Source organism: Cebidichthys violaceus, unplaced genomic scaffold (genome assembly GCF_023349555.1).
Source record: "Cebidichthys violaceus isolate CVI_PGR_0920_01 unplaced genomic scaffold, fCebVio1.0.p SCAF_51, whole genome shotgun sequence".
NCBI classification, from domain to species: Eukaryota; Metazoa; Chordata; class Actinopteri; order Perciformes; family Stichaeidae; genus Cebidichthys; species Cebidichthys violaceus.
Genome location: NW_027176717.1, coordinates 1263738 through 1285389, shown reverse-complemented (window position 1 = coordinate 1285389; position 21652 = coordinate 1263738). Strand labels below are relative to the sequence as shown.

General features: G+C 41.1%; 1 protein-coding gene across 10 annotated transcripts in view; it reads left to right on the top strand.

Annotated features, from left to right (window-relative positions):
* Positions 1–21652, top strand: part of LOC137888054 (ELKS/Rab6-interacting/CAST family member 1-like) — a 113213-nt gene that overhangs the window by 39989 nt on the left and 51572 nt on the right. For 3 of the 10 annotated variants that reach the window (XR_011105096.1, XM_068731336.1, XM_068731334.1), the window contains 5 exons: positions 1660–1853; positions 2276–2386; positions 7243–7254; positions 15909–16044; positions 18259–18390. Coding sequence is in view for 7 of the 10 variants with exons in the window: in XM_068731336.1 (XP_068587437.1) it covers positions 1660–1853; positions 2276–2386; positions 7243–7254; positions 15909–16044; positions 18259–18390 (585 nt within the window). In the remaining 3 variants the exon portion in view is untranslated. The remainder of the gene's footprint in view (positions 1–1659; positions 1854–2275; positions 2387–7242; positions 7255–15908; positions 16045–18258; positions 18391–21652) is intronic. The other 7 variants (XR_011105097.1, XM_068731339.1, XM_068731337.1 and 4 more) reach the window with 3 other exon arrangements.

Genomic DNA, 21652 nt, shown 5'->3' with positions numbered 1-21652 from the left:
TGTGTGTGTGTGTGTGTGTGTGTGTGTGTGTGTGTGTGTGTGTGTGTGTTTGCATATCACATATTCTCTCTGACACAGCAGCCCATAAAATGGTGTGTGTGTGACGGCTTGCTGACAGCCTTACAGTCATTTTCACAGAGTGGAGAAGACAGCACCACCACCACACCCTGAATGTGTGTGTGTGTGTGTGTGTGTGTGTGTGTGTGTGTGTGTGTGTGTGTGTGTGTGTGTGTGTGTGTGCGTGTGCATGTGCGTGTGTGTGTGTGTGTGTGTCTGTGTGAGAGACAGAGAGAATGTGTATGCATGTGTCAGTGGATCTCTGGGGTTTCTCTCATCAGTGTTTATTTCTCAGTCTCTTTCTGTTACCATGGATGGAAAAAAGACTGAAAACACGTCTTTGTGTGTGTGTGTGTGTGTGTGTGTGTGTGTGTGTGTGTGTATTGATTGACATTTTGCACGTGACATTGTGTGTGATGTTTCTTTTTTCCTTTCTTATTTGTCTTTCTCTCTTTCTCCGCCCAGATCTTCTTATAATACCGTCAGACACCCAAACATTTCCTCTCCGCATAAAGACCTGTAAAAACTGTTGTCCGGTTCCAAAACTAATAGGTTTTATGTGTTGTGTGACCAAGACGTGCGCACACACACGCACACACACGCACAAAATCAATCTGTCCCAAGAGCAACATTTGCTTCTGGGAAACACACACAGCTGTTCTAACCTCTACGCCGGTTCTAACTTGCTTTTTTCTCCTTTGTTTCATTTCATTTGTTTATTTTTTCTCATTTTCACCATTTTCTGTGTAGTAGAGCAGAGAAGCAGAACGGAGGAAGCCACTGCAGCTCACTTTAATTAGCTTTTTACTTTATTCACCTTTTTATGCTCATGCTAATCTCCACATTAATCAGCATCATGTGCCTTTGCATGTTGCATGTATGGAATCCATCTCAAACCCCAAGACACCGTCAGTGAGCCAGACTAAAATGTTTTTTATTAATAACATAGTGTAACTCAATAGCACACACATTTATGAGATAGTAACATTTACCCTTCATTTGAAAAATGTAATTCTTCATGTTTCATAAGTGCTTTTTTTTTGTATTAGCCAAGCTTGGTATTGTTCCACTAGTTATTTTAGATTTTATGACTACTGATGAGGCTTTGTATGTTTAAGCATCTCTGTTTCAAACATGGTCTACAATCTACCTGACTGGCTGGATGGACTATCTCTAAAATTTCACGGGGTGACCGTGAAGTGAAGTGGAGAGCAGGGCTGCCTTTCAATCAGAGGGTTCTGTGTGTGTCCTGCTCTGCTAGTCTCATGTCAATGTGTCCTTGAGCAAGACACTTAACCCCAAAATTGCTTCCGTAGCTGCGTCTACGGTGTGTAGATAGATACTGAATTGTAAGTCGCTTTGGATAAAAGCGTCTGCTAAATGACTGTAATGTAAAATAAAGGTCTGGTCTATAAAAGTGTGTCTGGTCCCTTTAAGACCCGTCTGTGAAAGTAGTTTCATTAATAAAAGACCAATTTTAGACCAATTACTGTTAAACAGTTTACAAAGGCGCACGTCATCCAACCCATCCGCAACACACATGTTGTTATTGCCGTATCCTTTTTATCTCGGTTTGTTTACAATAATGACTTTCCGTTCCAGGCTCAGGGCGCAGCGGCAGATTCCCAGGCCAACACTGAACTCTCCAAACGCATCTCCTGCCTGGAGCAGGAAGTGACCCGTCACAAAGAGGATGCTGGGAAGGGCCAGTCCGAGGTGGAACGACTTCTGGAGATTCTGAGGGAGATGGAGAACGAAAAGAACGACAAGGAGAAAAAGATCAACGAGCTGGAGAGGTGAGAGATGCATTTATGTAGAGCGATGACAACAAACATTACTGTGCATCTTCCTCTCTCCTCTTTCAACATAAATCTGTAGAAAACAACCAAGATTGTCTTGCTGAATTGATCATTTAATTTTAGATTGGACTCCATACTGTTGGGAGTCTATGGTAATCTTTCCTGCAGTGCTAATCCACTAGTCCCTTTTTCTCACCCCTTTCTCACCCCTTTCTCACCCCTTTCTCTCCCTTCTTTTTCCTCTTTTCTCCTTCCATTTTGGCTTTATTTATTCCATCATCTTTTCCTTTCATTGTATCTTATTCACACGTATGTATGCATACAAACGTATACATTCATGTGATTCTGCATCTGCGTGAGTGTGTTTATGTTTGTTTGTGTGTGTGTGTGTGTGTGTGTGCGCGCACATCAAACCCCAGAAATCCCTCTGCCGCTCATCTGTGGCGTTCTCAGCAATCGCGAAAACAGGCCCCTCCCCCCTCTGCCTCTCAGCAGCCAATGGGGGGACTGGTGTGGGACTACCTGGGCACGTGAGTGGCTGGTGGCCCTGTCGGTCAATTAGACAGATGCACGACAAAAACTCACTTTGCTTGTCGGAGGATGGGATGTGAGAGCACTATGAGAGCAACTAGTCCCATGTGGAAAAGTTATGTGAAATTAAATAATCTCAAATTAATTTATATCACAATTTTTTTACCATTGGGAATTCCACCTCTAACCACCACAGGACCACAAGTTAAGATCTGAGATGATTCATACACAGATAGGTCAGAGGTTCCACCGTTGACATTAAAAAGGTGTGAGAATTTCTTTTGTTGTATATAATATCAAACTAAATATCTTTGAATTCAAACAAAACAGACAATTAAAATACATCATATTGGCCTATGGATAATGATGATGGATGTTTTTCTGACATTTTATAGACAACACAAGTCATTAAATTAAGAAACTAATCAGCAGATTTGTTTATAATGGCCACTAATTGCAGCACATTAAAAGAAAAACACAAACATTTGTAATTTGACAACAGATTTCTCATGTTTTGCAAGCCTTTTCCACATGGGTACGAGCTGCGTATGTTCACTAATAATCACAGTCAAAGAGTTGCTGCATCGGTTCGCCAAGCCTCTCCAATGCGGCTTATTTGGACTGTTTGCAAAATTTAACAAATCCCGCTAAAGGTCAGTTTGTAGGCACGCCTGTGCATCAGGAGACGATTTTGTCATCTGTTACACTGCTGTGTGAACTGCTCCCAAAAGTTTGTAAAATGAGGGCACAGTTTGGCACCAGTCTCCGCTGTACAGCCAGAAACTCTTTGAGCCGCTCTGCCCGTCAATGATGCAACTCTTTCATTTAGTGGCTCTGTTTTCACACTTCACTTTTGTTTTACTTTCAGCCGAGGATGCCTGACTTGCAGAGTCTAACCCACTCTTTTTTTTTTCCATTAGGATTCTGGACAGTTCACTCCATTTTTTTTGTATTTCCTTTATGCTAATAGGAATGGTTTGTCTGTTTCTAACTACTTTTACTACCTGTCCGTGTTATCTCATTGAACCTGTCTGTCTCTGACTCTTTAAGCACTATGTACACTAATTCTGCCTCACAAACTCGTCTTAACCTTGATCTGTCTTTTCTCCCTGTCTGCATCTGATTACCTCTCTGTCTGCATGCCAGCATGTCTGTGTACCTGTCTCCCTGTTGTCTGTATTCTATTGTCCTGCCTGTGTGTTCCTTTATGAGGAGAACTAAATCAAAAAGGATCCTCTTGAGATTAAGTTTAGTTGAACAAAAATCACCTCTCATGTAGGGTCAGGTGTCTTTATCTCATGGCCAACGGTTGAATAATTATGTTAAAAACAATTGGAATTTGTATTTATTATTTTTTTATGACGAGTAGTGAGGGTGAATTTGGTTTTTCGAGGGTCAGACAGGTCAGACCTGTCCGCAATTATGAAAACTGGTCCGTTTTTTGAACAACCATATTCTTTCCGTCTCTTTAATCTTTTCCTCCAGTTTCTTCCTTGGAACCCCACTCCCACTTTCTCTCTTTGTGTCTCTGTGTGTTTTGTAGTTTGACTGCAATACTAATGGTTGTTAATGATTTTAGGGAGATTCAATGTTTCCTCACTGTGTCTCCGTCTGGACAGTAGAAATACTAGATTATTAATAATTCAGCACCTGCTGACTTCAAACTGGCGTGTGTGTGTGTGTGTGTGTGTGTGTGTGTGTGTGTGTGTGTGTGTGTGTGTGTGTGTGTGTGTGTGTGTGTGTGTGTGTGCGTATTACTCAGCCTGCCAGTAGCCACAGATGCAGATTTACAGCAGTACTAGCTTTGTGGGTAACATTGTAGTGTAACTTAATAACCATTTAAAATTGCAGATGGGTGAACAACTGGGCATTTTTCAGAGCTTACATTATATGTATTTTAAAGATGTTTCATTCTCCCCATCGATTACAATAGAATAAATGCTTCTCTGCAGCTGATATTTAATATCTGAACTTCGCTGGCTGCTCTTAGGAAACAGGAAAGGTATTAAATCTAGGCTTAGTGCCGTATGTTTGAGAACACTATCTAGTAATAGTGAAATTAAGATTAAGTAGATTTTTACGAGGGAATGTAACTTTCCTTTTACATTCTGGCACACACACTTACTCGTTACTGTGACGTACGCGGTTTGTGGAGGTTATATTAGAGGGTGTAAGGAAGTGTGATACTTTTACATCTTCACATTTAGTGGTTGCATTACTGACTGTTGCTAAGCCTTACAAGCTTCCCATCCTCAACAACGATAACTGTGGCAGATTAATTACTCAAAATGTATCGTTCGTTTTTGTCCTTGATTTCAGACTACGGTGGACAAAAGCAGGCTTCTCATTTCCAGTCAACAGTTGTCAATTATACTTGCTAAAATGACGGCTGTCACTGGAATATATTAGCTATCGGCAGCTAGCTAATTAAGCTGATAAATTGACACTGTATCCGACTGACTTTTTAATATTGCTGTCATTTAAAACTAGAATCTTGTAAAGGGGGTCTTAAAATGCACTTAATAGAAGCAAAATATAAGATTCAACTGTTTTCATATGTCACTGTAGGTACTAAGCAAGTTAGCCGGAAATACTAATGATTGTAGCTTACTTGGAGCCAAACAAACACACTGCTAAGTACATTTCTTAGACTTTGCTCTTCTGTTTTGGAAAGGCTAAAAGAACCACTACCTCTTGAGCTTTTTAAATGCAGAGTGCTACTTCAAGGACCAGTTACGGTATCACTGGACTATTACTGTGAGGGGAAAGGTTTTAGTGAATGATGAATTAGTTTGATCTTTATTTTTCCTCTTGTGTTCGTCTTTACTCCTGCCTCAAAAAAAAAAAAAAAAAATACCGTCAAGGTACAATTGAGATATTTGAATCCAACTTCTTTTTTACTGGCTGTTCACAGATGTCAGTATGTGTAACTGTAAAAGTATTTGAGAACCATTCATAACAAACCTGTGAAAGAAACTAGGCTGATTTGAACCCACGAGCACTGACCTCGCAACATGAAGTGTGCTAATACAGACTCTGTCCCAGGGCTACCTAAACCTGCTGAGGATTATAAGACTAAACCTCGAGCTAACAGGTACGTCAGAGGAGGCTACATTCGCCTGTGGCCAACTCTCATGTTGGCACAGAGGCGATCCCTGGGCTAGGAGGGAGCAGAGGGAACATTGCTAATGAAAAGATCAGATGTGGGTTAAACAAGGGTAAAAACCAGCCCCCTCTCGCCGCCCTCTAGTTCACATCCAGCTGTAACGGTACCAGGTTATTCATTTCAGTAACTAGGATGGTAATTGGAGCAGACCGAGTGACTTCACACTGAGGGGAAATGGAGCTGAAAATTTGCCTTGATGACCAAAATAAAGGATTTGGACGGAAGAGTGGAAAACAGAGAGAGGGACAGAAAGAGGGAAAAGGAAGGCAGCGGTGAAGGGAAAAAAACAAGGAGACAGAATTGACGAGTGGAGACGGGGAGGGAAAGAAAAGAAGAAGAGACAACACGGTGAGGAGAGGGAAACAGAAAACGAGACCGGCAGAAAAGGGAAGATGGAAAAAAGGGAGAGAAAAATGAAGGAAGTGTAGAGCAATGTAGAGTATAAACTTGAGTAATGGGAAATTAGAGAAGTTTATTGCGTGTTATATTGTTCTGTAATGGACAATTTGTCTTTGGCATGCTGTCATTAGCGTGCGTTCCCAGGCATAAGCTCACCCTGGAGTTTGAGCTTCGCCAGTTCAACCAAACACACGAGGAGCGATTGTGTGGAATTCTTTTGGGGTCAACCAATTTAGGAAGTGAGTTTTCTTCAAATTTCACATCTTAGTGATTACATGCCATATGCCTTTCGGTGGAGACCACAAATCCACAAGCTGCACACTTGCACAAGTAGCCCCTGTGGGAAGCGAAAGAAGTCGCCTGCAACATCAAAACCATTGAAGAAGAAATAATTCATAGTTAGCACGCTCTCAGCTCATGCTTTGATTGGCTAATTGCTCGCTTTCTATGGTTTGTGATCGTTTGTGTCGTCTATGTGTGTGTATGTGACTTTAAATGTTTGTAGAGGTCATGTGAGGGGAGCAGGCCTCTCATAACCCTCAATACTGTACTGAGAAGAAGAAATGCCTGCATTTAAAGGAATATTTCACCCTCAAAATGACATTTATAAATTACTCACCTGGTGTTTGGCGAAGAAAACTTGACTCCACAGCGAACGAAGAACAAAAACACGGAGAAAAGTCTTGATGGAGTGAAGTAAATGAGACAGTGCTCAACTTTAAAGATGTCCCGTCTTCCCGGAGACAATGAAAATAGCATGAATAATGAAAACTGGCTGTAAAACAATGTGATTCCTATTTCATTTTTATTCAGATATAAGTGCAGGGAACATATCTAGCAGAGCTTGGTGCACCCAAGTCAAATAAGGTGATGAAAGCTTGCATAGTTTATTATAGTTTATAGTAAAAGTATTTTTATTATGTACATTTCTTTTTATTTTAATGAGAGAAAAACAAACTCAAGTTAACATTGGGTGAGTAAACAAATGGTAATTTTTTGGGGGAAGAATTCCTCTCTCTTTTCCGTCTGTCTCTTTGCCTGCTCAGCTGTTTGCTTGGTCCTAACAGTCCACGTGTCTGTCCTCTGTATCTCTATGGGTAATCATGTCTCTCGAGCTGTCTCCCTGTCAGTTCCTCTGTCTCTCATCTGTCTCCTCTTTGAAGAGTGATCAAGCTGGCTAACCTAGCGCTCATCTCCTGTCTTCCCTCTCACCTTTTCCCTCTCCCTTCTCCATTTCTCATTCCCTTTCTTTTACCTTTACAATGCAACGCCGTCTCCTGCTCTACCCAGTCTTGCCTCAAGGTTAGTACTGCTCGCCTATTTTTCTTCTTCCGTCACTGTCGCGCTCTCCTTCATTTTCAAACTTCTTGTCCTTGCATCGAGGCACTCTCTCATCTCCTTCATGAACTCTGTTTTTAATCATTCTCATCATGTCTGTCTGTCTGTCTTTGAAGGAGACACCTTGACTTTCACTCTGCTCCCTCTCCCTGCCACATTTGCTGCTTCTTTGAAGAGGAAACATTGTTGTTACTTTCTTGCACCCTCCATTACAGTCTTGTCACGATACTAGCGCTAAGGTCAAGTTTGCGGCTATCGCAGCGAACGTATCGCCGTCATTAAGTTGGACAGCTGTGAACTTTTGCTCAGAGTTCCTCTAACTTCTGTTGCTTTTCTGTCTTTGTGGCTTTGAGACATCGCTCCACATATTGTTCCTGTCTAACAGTTCAGCCGCTATTTACAATTTTCAACCAAGCTTTCGCAATCTTTTATGGTCTGATCAGGTTGCCAGGCAATCAGCAGAGACTCCAGGAAGTCGCTGCTCCTAGCCAAGAAATAGTTCGACATACAACCGCCCGTAAACCTCATCGTTTTGTACACTTTTGAACGGATTAAACAAACCAGATACAACATGTTAATTAGTGAGCTTTACAGGAGCTGGTAGGCAAGTTCGTTAACCTTTTGACAGAGCCAGGCTAGCTGTTAAACTAAGCTAGACTAACTATGCTAACTGGCTGCTGGCTGTAGCTTCATATTTAATGGAAAGGTATCAATATATATGGTGAAGTAGTTCTTTAAGTGTATGGCACCAATCATCGTCCATATCCCGAGATTGAAAATCTCCCTTACTCTTCTTTTTTTGGACTTTTAAATATTCCTGTCTGCACTCAGGAGGTGACTCTGTAATGAGATTTCAGCATGTACGACCAAAAATCTGAATTTGGTCTTTTTTTTTAACAGACGTATCAAAATCATATTGAAATGTCTCAGACCTACACATTGTGATCTACCACATAATGACCACTTCTCCCTTCTGTTTCCTGCATAAATCTGGTGGTCTGAGTGTTTTGTGCGCTCTGCTCTGCTGTAAAGGTCTCCCCAGTGCCAGCTGCTTCTTTGCTCTTTCTGTCTTTTTCGACTTGCAGAGCCCCTGCTGTCTCGTCGGCTTTTTCATCGCTGTTGTTCTGGTGTTTTGTGATTTAACTCCAAAGGGTTGAAGGAAACAAAAGAAAAAGTTAGCATTCCCATGCTGTCTGGTAGACGACAGAAGATGTATTTTCCTTCTTCTGTCCTTTTTTGTGTTTTTTTTTTTCCCTCGTCTTGTCTTTTTTTTTGGGGTTGTTTTGATCTTGAGCTAAGGAACTCCTCATCCACTGCCAAACGTCTGACATCAAGGTTTCTGTATCTTAAAAAGGAATTGCATTGCTTCTTTATGTGTGTGTGTGTGTGTGTGTGTGTGTGTGTGTGTGTGTGTGTGTGTGTGTGTGTGTGTGTGTGTGTGTGTGTGTGTGTGAGAGAGAGAGAGAGAGAGAGAGAGGAGAGAGAGAGAGAGAGAGAGAGAGAGAGAGAGAGAGAGAGAGAGAGAGAGAGAGAGAGAGAGAGAGAGAGAGAGAGAGAGAGAGAGAGCCCTTTGAGGTCCTGTATGACTCTGAGCATTGAGGTGGTGCAGGGATTTGTCAGCTAATGGGTGACAACAAGCACACACGCGCGCACACACACACACACACACACACACACGCACACAGACCCTTGCACATTGTTTTTTCCTGACTTACACACGCAAGAAAGACTTTAGCTGACAACACTACTGTAGGAATGACTGCTGAGAGTTATCTAATTAAAATACCTACATACACACCACATTCCCCGTACTGAGGGAAAATGAAAAACACAGTTTTTGTTTACAATTTTGTTCAGTATTCAGATAATAGACAAATCTACAGTACTGTGTACAGTGGCTGCTCAATATCCTATTATATTATGCTTTGTAGTGTTATTATATTATATTTGTTGCTTTCTTCATTGTTTGAGTTCTCACAGACAGAAAAAGTCAACATTTTTTTCACCCTACATATATATATATATATATATATATATATATATATATGTATATGTATATATATATATATATATATATATGTATATATATATATATATATATATATATATATATATATATATATATATATATATATATATATATATATATTTGACCTTTTTAAAAATTCAATATGTAGACACAGAAGTTTTGTCAGGAATTGGTACCACTCGTATGGTGTATATATGGTGAACGTGATACAATATGTGATCAAATCACAATAGCAATATTTTATGCTTTACATGTTAAATGGGCGATGCATAACCACACGTTTGCCAAAAAGTGATTGACTGATAAAGAAATACCGTCTGTTTATGTTATCGTGCATTGTGGCATGACTTATGTTTAGGATCAGTAAATTATGCCTCTTGTGAACAAATGGCAAGACCAGAAATCCAAATAGACTCACGTGGGATTTGAGAGAGGTATTGCTGCGTACAAAGTACCATCACCACTTTAGCGCCAACGATTAGTCGATAAATCGATTGACATGAAATTAATCAGCAACCATTTCAAAATTTGATTCATTGTTTTCGTAATTTTTCAAGCAAAACTGCCAAACCAGTTCCAGTTCCAGCTGCTCATCTATATGGATTTGATGTTGTTGTTTTTGTCATACATGATAGTATAGTGAATATATTTGGGGTTTGGATATTTGGATGAATAAAACAAGCTGTATGAATACATCCCCTCAAGTTGTGAGGAATTTTATAAAGCAAGTTTCCGACATTTTATAGACGAAACGATTTATTGAGTAAATAATCTGATTAATTAATAATGACATAAGTTATTCGTTGCAGCCCTCAAAATGATGTTTAAAAGCAGTTCTAATATGACATTTCAAGGGGATAAATCAATGTCAAGCATGTTTTTTGAGCTGTTAAAGACCTGAAGGTTTCCAGGACTCCAAAAAGAAGATTATAGTTAAAGTGCATGTATTTCATGCTTACAGTTAACACCATATTGTAGGTATTTAGATATGATAATAGCAGCCTTCTTATTCTGTTCACTCATCTACATTGTAATCTAAAGTTCAGATCAAAAGACAAATATGAGGCTAAAGAACAAAGTGTCAGCGTTTAATTCTGGAACTTTGTTGTTCTCCATGTAAAACAAAGACGCAGCCAAGATCAACAGCAGTTCTCTGTCACATGCGTACACTATTACTATTATCTAAACACTTTCCCTTTAGTTGTATGCATACATGATTTATTTTCACAAGGACATATGCTATTAAAGAAGACATGTCATTCTGTCTGCAGCTGTATCGTAGTGTTTTTATAGCTAGTTTCCAGTAATCCACACAGAGGAAGTTTGCACATGGGTATTAGTTGCCTTACCTCCTTATTTACCTCACACATGTGCTTACTCTGTCTCTACATCTGTGATTTCCTACAGTTATTGTGCAAACAACAACATAGGTATTTATTTTTTCATTCCTCCAAAATGCCCTCCTTGTACTGTAAGTTTTTCTTCCGCACCGACAGAGGGCAAGATTATCATTTTTTTTATCTATTTTTTTCTTTTTTATGTCTCATAGTTTTTATGGGCTTAGTAAACCAAACCAATATTTCCTGTATTTTCAAGGGAAATACAGAATTCCGAATGGTTAAAAGGAAATCCTTGATGTTAATGTTGGGTGAACTATGTGCAGTAAACATACATGAGGCCCCCGAGCATTTCTGATCAAATATTTATACAGGACTCCAAATGCAATATTAATACTACCTTAATGTGGGTCCCTGAATATCAGCAGCATGCTAATGAGGGAGGCTGAAAAGTTTTTTTTTACTTTGGAGACTTTGAGGTTTACTGAAGTTTATGAGATTGTGTGTGTTTTTCATTTTTACTGCCAGTTTCCAGCACTATCCACTACTTCTTCACAGCTTTAAGTTTTAATGAAGGTTATTCTGTACATTTCTGTATATGTGTCTGTGTGCGTTTATTTATAGCATGTGTGTGTGTGTACAGTCAGTACATTAGGGTATTTTTGAGGTTTTGCAAACTTTAGGAAGTTCAAAGTGCCGTCAACAAGTATGCTAGTGTTTGTGTTTATGTTAGCATGTGTTGACACTGTGTGCCACTATGTTTGCATGTGTGTCTTTCTGTGCAAACGTTGGAGAGGACGTCGTTGGGCGCATGTTGCGCGCAGTTACATGCACAACTGTGTGTGTGCGCTTCAAATATTTGTGTGTGGTCCGACTGAGAGACTCTAATACAAAGCAGGTTGTGTTTGGAACAGTTGACAGCACCGACCGTGTGTGTGTGTGTGTGTGTGTGTGTGTGTGTGTGTGTGTGTGTGTGTGTGTGTGTGTGTGTGTGTGTGTGTGTGTGTGTGTGTGTGTGTGTGTGTGTGTGTGTGTGTGTGCACCTCCCACTATCAGCACAGTGTTGGTGAATTTGTGCACTTGCACGGTGTGTCAATGAGTGAATCATTGTGTATGTGTGTTCTCTCTGTGTGTGTGTGTGTGTGTGTGTGTGTGTGTGTGTGTGCGTGTGTGCGTTCAGATGGGGTTTTACTGCACATTTGTATGTCGTGTCTACAGCGTTGTGGGTGAAGCAAATTCTCCTGTGATTCCGCCTCCTCCAGCGGTTTGCAGCAGTTGTTGAAAGCGATTTCAGAGGGAGAGTGAAGGAAATATTTTACATATTAAAACAGCTTCAAATGGCACTTTGCCTCCACTAAGCCGAGCCATCGATTTCACCGAGCAACTTCTGCTCCTTAAAACGGGCGAGAGTAATGAAAAGGGTTTATCTAATTAAACATGTGTAGATCCAACAACTGCAACTTAAACAAAAATATATTCCTATCACATAAGGGTGACTGTGGCTGAGTGGAGAGCAGGGCCGCCCTTCAATCAGAGGGTCGGCAGTTCGATCCCCGGCTCCTGCTCCACTAGTCTCATGTCAATGTGTCCTTGAGCAAGACACTTAACCCCAAAATGTCCGTAGCTGCGTCTACGGTGTGTAGATAGATACTGAATTGTAAGTCGCTTTGGATAAAAGCGTCTGCTAAATGACTGTAATGTAATGGTTTGTTGATGAGGATAGAGAGGAAATAAAGGACTGGGCTGACATGTGATGTGTATATATATATATATATATATATATATATATATGTATATGTATAGAATTCAAACCCATGTCTTAACTTCACAGTTACATAATAATATAGAAATATTGTCCCTTCTCCACAACATTACCAGACCCTTTCTCGCATCATTACAAACCCACAGGCTTTGCTTTAAAATAAAGCCAAAGTCTTTTTAACGATATTAATGTATGATAAGATGGATCAGGATGGGGGAAATATGCATAATACATGTAGAATTTATCCATTTGATATAATTATGCACCAATAAACATAGCTTTAGTAAGACATTTGAACAAATACACACACAGGATAGATATGTGATACTAAAGTGGTACTAAGTGGTACTTTTCTTTTTCTAAATTCAGTCCAACTTACAGAAAAGATAGGGTTAAGTGACACCACATATGACAAAGATGATTAAAAGGTATTGAGTTGACTATAAGTAAGTTGTTACCTCTTAGTATTATCCATATCATATATCATATTATATGGGATGTGTCATCTATTGCTTTATTTGAAAAGACGCTTCACTTCAGCATCACAGATGGATAATGTAATGTTACAATAGATTTATATTCATATGGTAAACCATTGTTAAGAAAATAATAACACCAAATCTGGCAAAAGTTTATGATTGTTGCAGTAGCCTTCGATCCATGGTTTATTTATTTTAGAGAGGAGTCAGAGGAAAAGTAAAGCACAGGAGATGGAAGTGACAAAAGAGGGAGTGGAAGGAATCAGGGAAAGGAAAGGAGAGAAGAAATGGTCCATGGTCTGATGAAAATATTTCATCCAGAGGAAAGAGTAATGTTGCATTTGGAGAGGGAGTGTGGAGAAGACTAAGAGGAAAAGGGAGCGGTGAGGCGAAGTACATTTGTCCTTGTACATCGGTTTGATGCAAATAAATGATTGCTATTCATACAAATGATTATAATGTAACATGCAAAAAAAAAAAGGGCAAATGCATGGAGGGAAAGATCAGCGTGAGGAAGAATATTCCAATGAGAGGAGGAGCAACTCACTGTGCAAATGCGCGATAGTCGCCCATGCAAATGATCTACGTGCTGAAAACGAGTGTTTAGCATTAGCGAAAGAGGAAAGAGAGGGAGTGTAAGTGGGAACTGAGTGTTGAGTCAATAGGAAACATTGCAAACAAAAAGTCTATTCCACATGCACATATACTCGCATACATGCAGTAAATGTAGCATGAAGGGGGGAAACCTCAGAGAGCTAACCAGATGGTTCAAGCTTCCTAGAAATCCTCCAATAGGAACATTCCTGCCTGTTTATGACCTGTTACACACTCACGCAGGGTGTAAAGCACAAATCCCAAATATTCAAATTTATCCCGCTTTCATGGTGCAAACTGAATGGAACAAAGGAAGATAAAAACACCATAATGAGTCTGATCCATGCATACTTCATCTGGTTTCCTGTTTTAACATTTTAAACTAATTTGGATGTGATAATGAAGCAGTATGGTCCTCCTGTAGGCCTTTAAAATGCACGCGAAAACAAAACAAGTAAAAGCAACACGTTTACACAGGCAGCCGAACGCATTGATTATTATTCTGTGGGCTTTGAAAGCACAGGTGCTGCAGAGCGGTTTTGGCCCCGTCGCCGCATTTAAATTCCTTTTCCAGCTTCCCAGGTTTCTCTGGATGGTTTTGAATTGGGCCCCCTGGACCTTTTAGCAAACCCATAACAGATTTTATGTTACCATCCTGTGCCAATATTATTTCTCAATTTTCCTGGCATTGATACTGATGTAAAAGCCATTTGAATGATTACTCCCATTACTTTAGGTTAGTTTAGCAGATAGTTTATGGCTTAGATAGACAGGAAAGATGAAAGAGAGAGGGGGAGGGGTGCTATAACATATTTCAAAACAAGAATATGTATATCACTCTAGATGTAAACAAGTAAACATTATATTCTTATGACTTCAGACAGAAGATTGCACTCAAAGGAGTAAAGCAGTCAATACAAAACAACTGTGACGTCGCAGGAGTGCACATGCATGGCTTTAAATACAGAACTTTGTGGTGCACGGGCAAAGGTCAGAGGTCATGTCGACGACTGGAACCTGTTTACACCTTAGGAAACAAAATGTGCCGAGTGCGGCTCGTAAAAAATGATTTCCCATGCATGCACATGAAGCTGTTGTGACAGAGTTTGCTGTGGATTCCCATCCCTGGAGGTCAGACCTTTTTACTGGCAGCTGCAGCAATGGAAGTGAAGAAAATGGATTTATCTCCGAGCCTGTAAAAAGTTATGCTAACATGCATAAACATTTGCACGGAGCAGGCATTTAAGGAATGCAACGGTGCGAATTTGGTTGAGTTTCAAACATGAGTCAGCAGTTTTGTTTTGTCTTTACAAGTGCCGCTATGTGTGCATGCTTAACGCATTTAGCTGCTGTGATAGCTGATAGGTCTGTGACAGACCCACAAGAGCTTCCAGACAGCTTAAACAGGGATTAAACCCTTTCTCCATCTCCCAGCCCTGCTGCTCCCACGAGGAATCTCTCCGTCGGTCCCCAGACGATGATTTAGACTCTGCTTCCCGACACCCTGTAATCCCAATGTGAAAAGGCCTTCATACTTCCCACTGTGGAAAAATCTTAAACGTCATCTAGTCGTCCATTCACAGCTTTTTATTGAATTCCTTTACTGATCTTCGCATTATATTGGCTCTAAGGGCTTTCATTACGCCATTGTATTGCACAGAATAGTTCATCAGAGTGTCTTGCTGTTTCACCATAATGGCAGTAACAGACAGAGGGTCCTGAATACGTTTTGGTGGGAAACGGTTCCACTTAACATATGAACTATTAGCTGCACTCGTGTGACCTGGCTGCCAGCGTTGTTAATGCAGGTCATTTTGGATGTTGCTGTCGCATCTATTTGTGTGCATACGTGATGGGTGTGTGTGGCGGATCTTTGAAGTCAGAGATGGTGTTTAACGCTGTTAAAGCTGGTACTTCTCATGGCTTCTCCCGTTCATTTAGCACTGTGGCTAAATGAATACAGGCTTTTAGATTGCAGGTTTTTTTAAGTAAAGAATAAACATTTTAGAAATAATCTTAGAGGTGTAGAATTCATGTTGAAATTTTATTTTTCAGCCACCTTTCTTATGTTGAATGTTTGCGGTCGTAATGCTAGTGATTCAAAAATCTTTGGAGCTCATTTATCCTCTTTTCTGAGTAAACCAATGCCATGACCAGAACCTTATTTTTAGTGTGCATTTACTCAGAACTCCATAACCATGAATATCCCAATTCTTCAATGGCGAGAAGCAGTGAAAACTAAATATCTTCATTAGGAAATAAAAACCTTTAATGCAAAAAACTGTTACCAGTGTGTGTTATAGACATACAGAAATCGAATCTGTAACAAAAGTAGGGAAATATTCCACTTAAATCCCCCTTACTGTATACAGTTGATGCATTGACTTTGATGTCGTATTTTGTGTGTGCGTGCGCAGGCAGATGAAGGACCAGTCGAAGAAGGTGGCCAACCTGAAACACAAGGAGCAGCAGGAGAAGAGCCGGAACGCCCAGCTGATGGAGGACGCCAAGAAGAGAGAGGACAATCTGAACGAAAGCTCCCTGCAGATACAGGTGTGGAGGGAGGAAAAGGACGAGCAAGCTGGGAGTTAAAGGAGAGCGATGTGGGGAGAGGGTGAAAAAGTGAGACGGAGAAAGTTTCTCTCCGTCCTACCTTGAATATTTTCTGCTATCACAACAATGCTTCATCACAAGGTGACAATTGTGACAGCGAGCAGCCTGAGGCAATGTCAAACACACGCTCTCACACACACACACACACACACAGACACACACACACAGACACGATGCAGCTCTCGCTCAGGGAGAACATTCGAGGGGGTAACTGAAGAAGATGATTGACAGGAAGAGCAGATGGAAGATGGTGAGGAGAGGAAAAGAGGAAACGAAAAAAAATGGTCAGAGAAGGGAAGGGGAGGAAGGAGGTGAGGAAGAGAGGTGATTTAGAGGGGGAGTAAGGGACGTACACACTAAACTATGTTGTGAATACTGTGGGTTCTAAATGCTTCCTGTGGTGTGAGAGCGTCTCCTAATTGTCTGCTGAGGTGTCAAGCGACCACAAGATGAACAGCCATGTGTGTGGTGATGATTGTAACACCGGTTGTACTCCTATGTCCTCACTAGCTTTTATTTCACCTTTTCCACCCCTAATTTCCCTTAAACTCCCTTTCCCTTCTTTCAGTTTTTCCTCGTCCATCCTTGTCTACCTCCTCCACCTCCTCTTCCAGTAATCGTCAACCTCAGCGGCTTCTCTGATTAGAGGCAGATGAAAATGCTCTTTTCTGTATGTGGGTGTCTGTTTGTGCGAATAAGTGCCCTCAAGCTGTGACTGATCTTTGGTTTAAGGAGTTTGGAAGCTGTCATTTCTGTGTATGCATGTGGTTCGGAGATGATCTGATAGCTATGTGAATCACTCAGACTTATGGGGCCGCAGCGGTTACAACCATAACTGGTGTGTTTGTGTGTGTGTGTGTGTGTGTGTGTGTGTGTGTGTGTGTGTGTGTGTGTGTGTGTGTGTGTGTGTGTGTGTGTGTGTGTGTGTGTGTGTCAATTGTAAGCAATTCTGTGTTGTTTAACCAGCACTGAAGACTGTAAATGGAATGCGAGTGTAATTCAGTCCGTAAATTGAATTGAATTGAATACAGTAAGAGGACTTAATCTAATTAAGTCTGCATAGTTAGACACCAAGTAATGTTGGATCTGGAGCAGGATTCAGATTCACAGCACATGTGTTGGAGATGTCCTGGAGGTCTGTTCATCGCCACTGTAAATGTCTCATCCTCTCTCTGCTGCTCTGTCTCCATCAGGTATTCATTCAACTCTAATTTAACTAGGAAGCCTGGCAAGAGAAAACTAAATTGCTCCGTATGGGGAATTGGTGGGACGTTCGTGTCGTCATTTTACTTAGAAACAGCATCCTGAGTGATTGAGAATTCCTCAGAGTCCTCTGAGGCAGATGGAGATCAGACTTGTCTAATTTGTGAGTCTTTTGCAGTTTATTCCAGTTCGCTGAGAGCAATAAAATGGAAAGAGGAGTGTCCAAGGTTTTAACCTTTTGGACATGCTAACCAGGGTTTGACAGGGAAAGCTGCTGTTACGGGAAACTGATTTAATCCAGTCAGATATGAAGGATGTCAGATCAAAAGTTTACTGTATGTGAGTCAGTTGATTTTCTGGCTGGTGTAGTCTTACATTTAAACTTCCCTAAATTAAATGAGATATTGTTTATTAAAAGTATCTAGGGCTACAATTAATGATCATGCCCGCTCTATGAAATGTCAGAAAACAGTGAAAAACGGTCATCGTAATTTCCCAGAACTAAATAGCTTGTTTTATCAAACCAAACAGTCCAAAGATAATGACTTTTCAACGATGTAAAGCAAACAAATTCGGACATTTGAGAAGCTGGAACCATCGAATGCTTGTGCATTTTTGGCCGTGTTAGCAGCTCTAGGGATGGATCATGGATATCCACCGCTTCAGTCCACACTGAAATATCTCAACAACTATAATGTTCTCCTGAAATGTAATAACAATATTTCTTTTCATCTTACAACAACATCAGGTTAAATTTGTCCAACACTTTGGTTTATTACCAAATACCTGCAAAGTAATTCAATTCAATGACCTTAGTACAGCCTCACGGAGCTGCTAGCATGGCTGGAGACTCTTGGTGCCGTTGCTTGATAAATGCTGGATTAATCACCCGATCGTCTCAGCGCTGCAGCTGTTAATGCTCTATTTACATTGCGCACTTTATCTCTGTAGGACTCCCTCCGTCAGAAGGAGGAGCGCATTGAGGAGCTGGAGGAGGCGCTGAGGGAAAGCGTTCAGATCACCGCGGAGAGGGAGGTGGTGCTCGCCCAGGAGGAGCAGGCCCGCACACACTCCGAGAATCAGGTAACCGTCTCTCACGCTTGTGTGTCCTAGGAGAGTCTTTACCCCAACCAGTAAATGTGTGACCCCACCCTTTCCTTAAACTCAACCCCTATCAGTAACTTGTTTGGCTCACGTAGTCCACACAAATGTCCTTACTTCTGAGGGATTTCCTTCACTTCTCTGTCTCTCAGGGACATTTGGCGATGCATAACACACACACACACACACACACACACACACACACACACACACACACACACAGACAAACATCTTTGGGCAACATAGAAACTCTTTCTGACATAGCTAAACATTGCTATGCCAATAGTGGCTAATGGCAGCGGCAACACATATGCCCTGTGCCAACTGAGCTCATTCAGGTGTGTGTGTGTGTGTGTGTGTGTGTGTGTGTGTGTGTGTGTGTGTGTGTGTGTGTGTGTGTGTGTGTGTGTGTGTGTGTGTGTGTGTGTGTGTGTGTGTGTGTGTGTGTGTGTGTGTGTGCGCGCGCGCGCGCGTGTGTGTGTGTGTGTTTGCCCAGTCACTCCTCATTTGGAGGAGAGGTAAATACATCCCTATTTTAAGAACAGCTTGTATTTTGTCTGCTTCAGCCAGAGCTCACAAACAGCTATTTCCTAAATGGAGCGCAAGCCCAACCTCTCCAAATGGTAATCTGTTTTATCTATGTTGAGACAGTAGGAAAGCTCATAGTGGTGTTAAGGGAAGCGCAGAAGGGAAGGGTTTAGTGGACTCAACCTCAGATCAGTGGGAGTGTGTGTGTGTGTGTGTGTGTGTGTGTGTGTGTGTGTGTGTGTGTGTGTGTGTGTGTGTGTGTGTGTGTGTGTGTGTGTGTGTCGCTCCCCTGGGTACCAGTGGCTTAACGAGCCCATAGAGATGGGAAATGTTCCTCAGAGCCTGGATGGGTTTTGACTAGTGGGGGAAAAACAGCGTGGGCTGTCAGGATGAAAACTGCCCTGAGAAAACATGGCCCACTGTAGCTGTTGGCAAAATGGCAGGACTCCATTGTTATTACTGCCTCTAAATGTTGGCCGTCCTGTCTGGCCTCTACTTACCAGGCTACTTCTGGATGGACACATAAAGACAGGCATGCAAACACACGTTTTACTGCTGACACCCTCAACCACGGTTAATGTCCGTGGGTGCCACAGCAGAATGAGTTCCAGATAGACAGATGTTGGAAAGACCAACCTCGAGCTAAGAGAAGCAGATGGGTGTAAGAAAAATGATGGACAGATGGAGGCAAATAGTTAATTATGCTCTCTTAACAAAGGTGTAACAAGGCTTACAACACAAGCGCATTGTCTTCAGCTCCACATGTGAACCTGTTGCCGTTCAAACTCACAAAACTTTATTTCAAATTCCAATCAAGATCCCGAAGTTTCAAAGGTGCTACAGGATATCATGTTTAAAATGATGCAAACGACAGCTTGGATTTCTCTTTTGAGGTAATGATGCAACCAAAAAGAAATAGCATTTTGGAGGTGGATATTTGACCCTGGGAATTGGATACAGCTGAACTGATGGGTTTGAACAAGCAGATAGAGAATATGTGTGTATGGTATCATTAGGTAGGTGAAAAACACACATCGTTCCACAAAACATCCAGAGTCACATGCATTTCTCTGCACATATATATAGTTAATCAAATTAAACAAAACAATATGTCATTTGTACAGTTTATTGTTTTAGAAAAATACATATTGGACAACGACTGGGGGAGAATAGGAATCTTGGAACAAACTTGCTGTCGTGTTTAGTTTAGTTTGCTGTTGAGTTTTGTTGACACATCCATCCAACCTGTCACTTTGCTGACTTTGTAGCTCCACAATAACGTCACCCTGACTTCCTCCTTTGCTATGGATGAACAAAGCCGCTGGAGGGCTTTGTTACTTTTACGTGAACATGTCTTTTCGCGGCATTTGCTGAAATGACTGATTCTGTCATTTCTCGGGAGGACAGATCAGTCTCATATAGACCGGTTTACTGCGCAGTGACCTTTCTTGGGGGCCCAGGAACCATTTCAGGAACTCAGAAACCTAACCTGCATTAGAAGGAGCAAGGGTCTAAATTTAATTCCTTGGCCGTAGCCGTAGGCTGCTACAACTTGTCTGTAGCTTAGTTCACACAGTCAACAAGCACTGGTTGCCACTGGTACCAAAGATATGTGGTTCGGCTTTAAGATTACCCTTGACTGGGCTATTTGTTACATTATTGTTATGTAGCCTATTAAAGCAGAAATAGACGACCGGGAAACCATCAGCAGACGAGCAGTCTCCTTTTCCACCTCTGCAGGTCTCCTTTGCATAATTTAATTCGATCCCCAGTAACTACAAAGAACAACATGATGAGTCTGTGTTGTTGTTTCCTCTTGTGTAAAAATTGCATCAAAAATGCTGCTGTCATAATTTTTTTAATCCATTATCAGACTAATTTGCCTAATCCTCATGGTTCTTCAGACCCAGTGGGAAGGTAAAAAGAAATGTGCCAAAGGGACTTTTAGTTCCTGAGGTTCTATAGTTCCTGGAGCAATTTGTTAAAAAACAAAAAAAAGCTGATCCAGTTGTAAACTAGAGGTAAATTACAATCAAACAGGCCTTTGTGTTTTCACAATAGCAACAATCGGAACAAGAAAAAGAAAGATGGAAAAATCACATCCGATATGTTTTTCCTCCTAAAGTTTCTTCATTTGTTTACAGTAATTGTGCCAAGGGTTCAAATTTAATTTCGGCAGCGTTATATTGAAATATTTCAAAATGATTAAGTGGCAGCTTTAATTAGACAGAGCAGAGACCATTTAAGGCCAGGGCAGGGTGCTGGAGAGTGTCCTCGTGTTAAAATGCTTTCGTGGAGGAGGAAGGAGTAGAAACATCAGCGTGTGGTGGACGAGTGCAGATGGCAGCCAAACACTCAGTGCAGTCCTCACCCAACATCAACAACGGTAACTCAGCCTTTCAGCGCAAACGCACATGCACAAGTGTGCACGTGGTACCAACAGACAGGATAGTAATACACAAGACGGCATTCCACATACATACGCATATACCTCTCACACACAAACATGGCGGAAAGAAGTGCTAACTGCTATTTAAACAGCGCACCGGCGCAGCACAACATAGCATTCAGCAGGAGCCAGATGGACGAGACATTGGTTTTCTAACTGGAAACGTGTCTCTATATACATGAGTAAATTGGAAATAAATATTTTTGTGTTCCCATTTTAAGACTGCGTCACTGCAATTACTCTTTCACATAATCGTTCATAAAACGA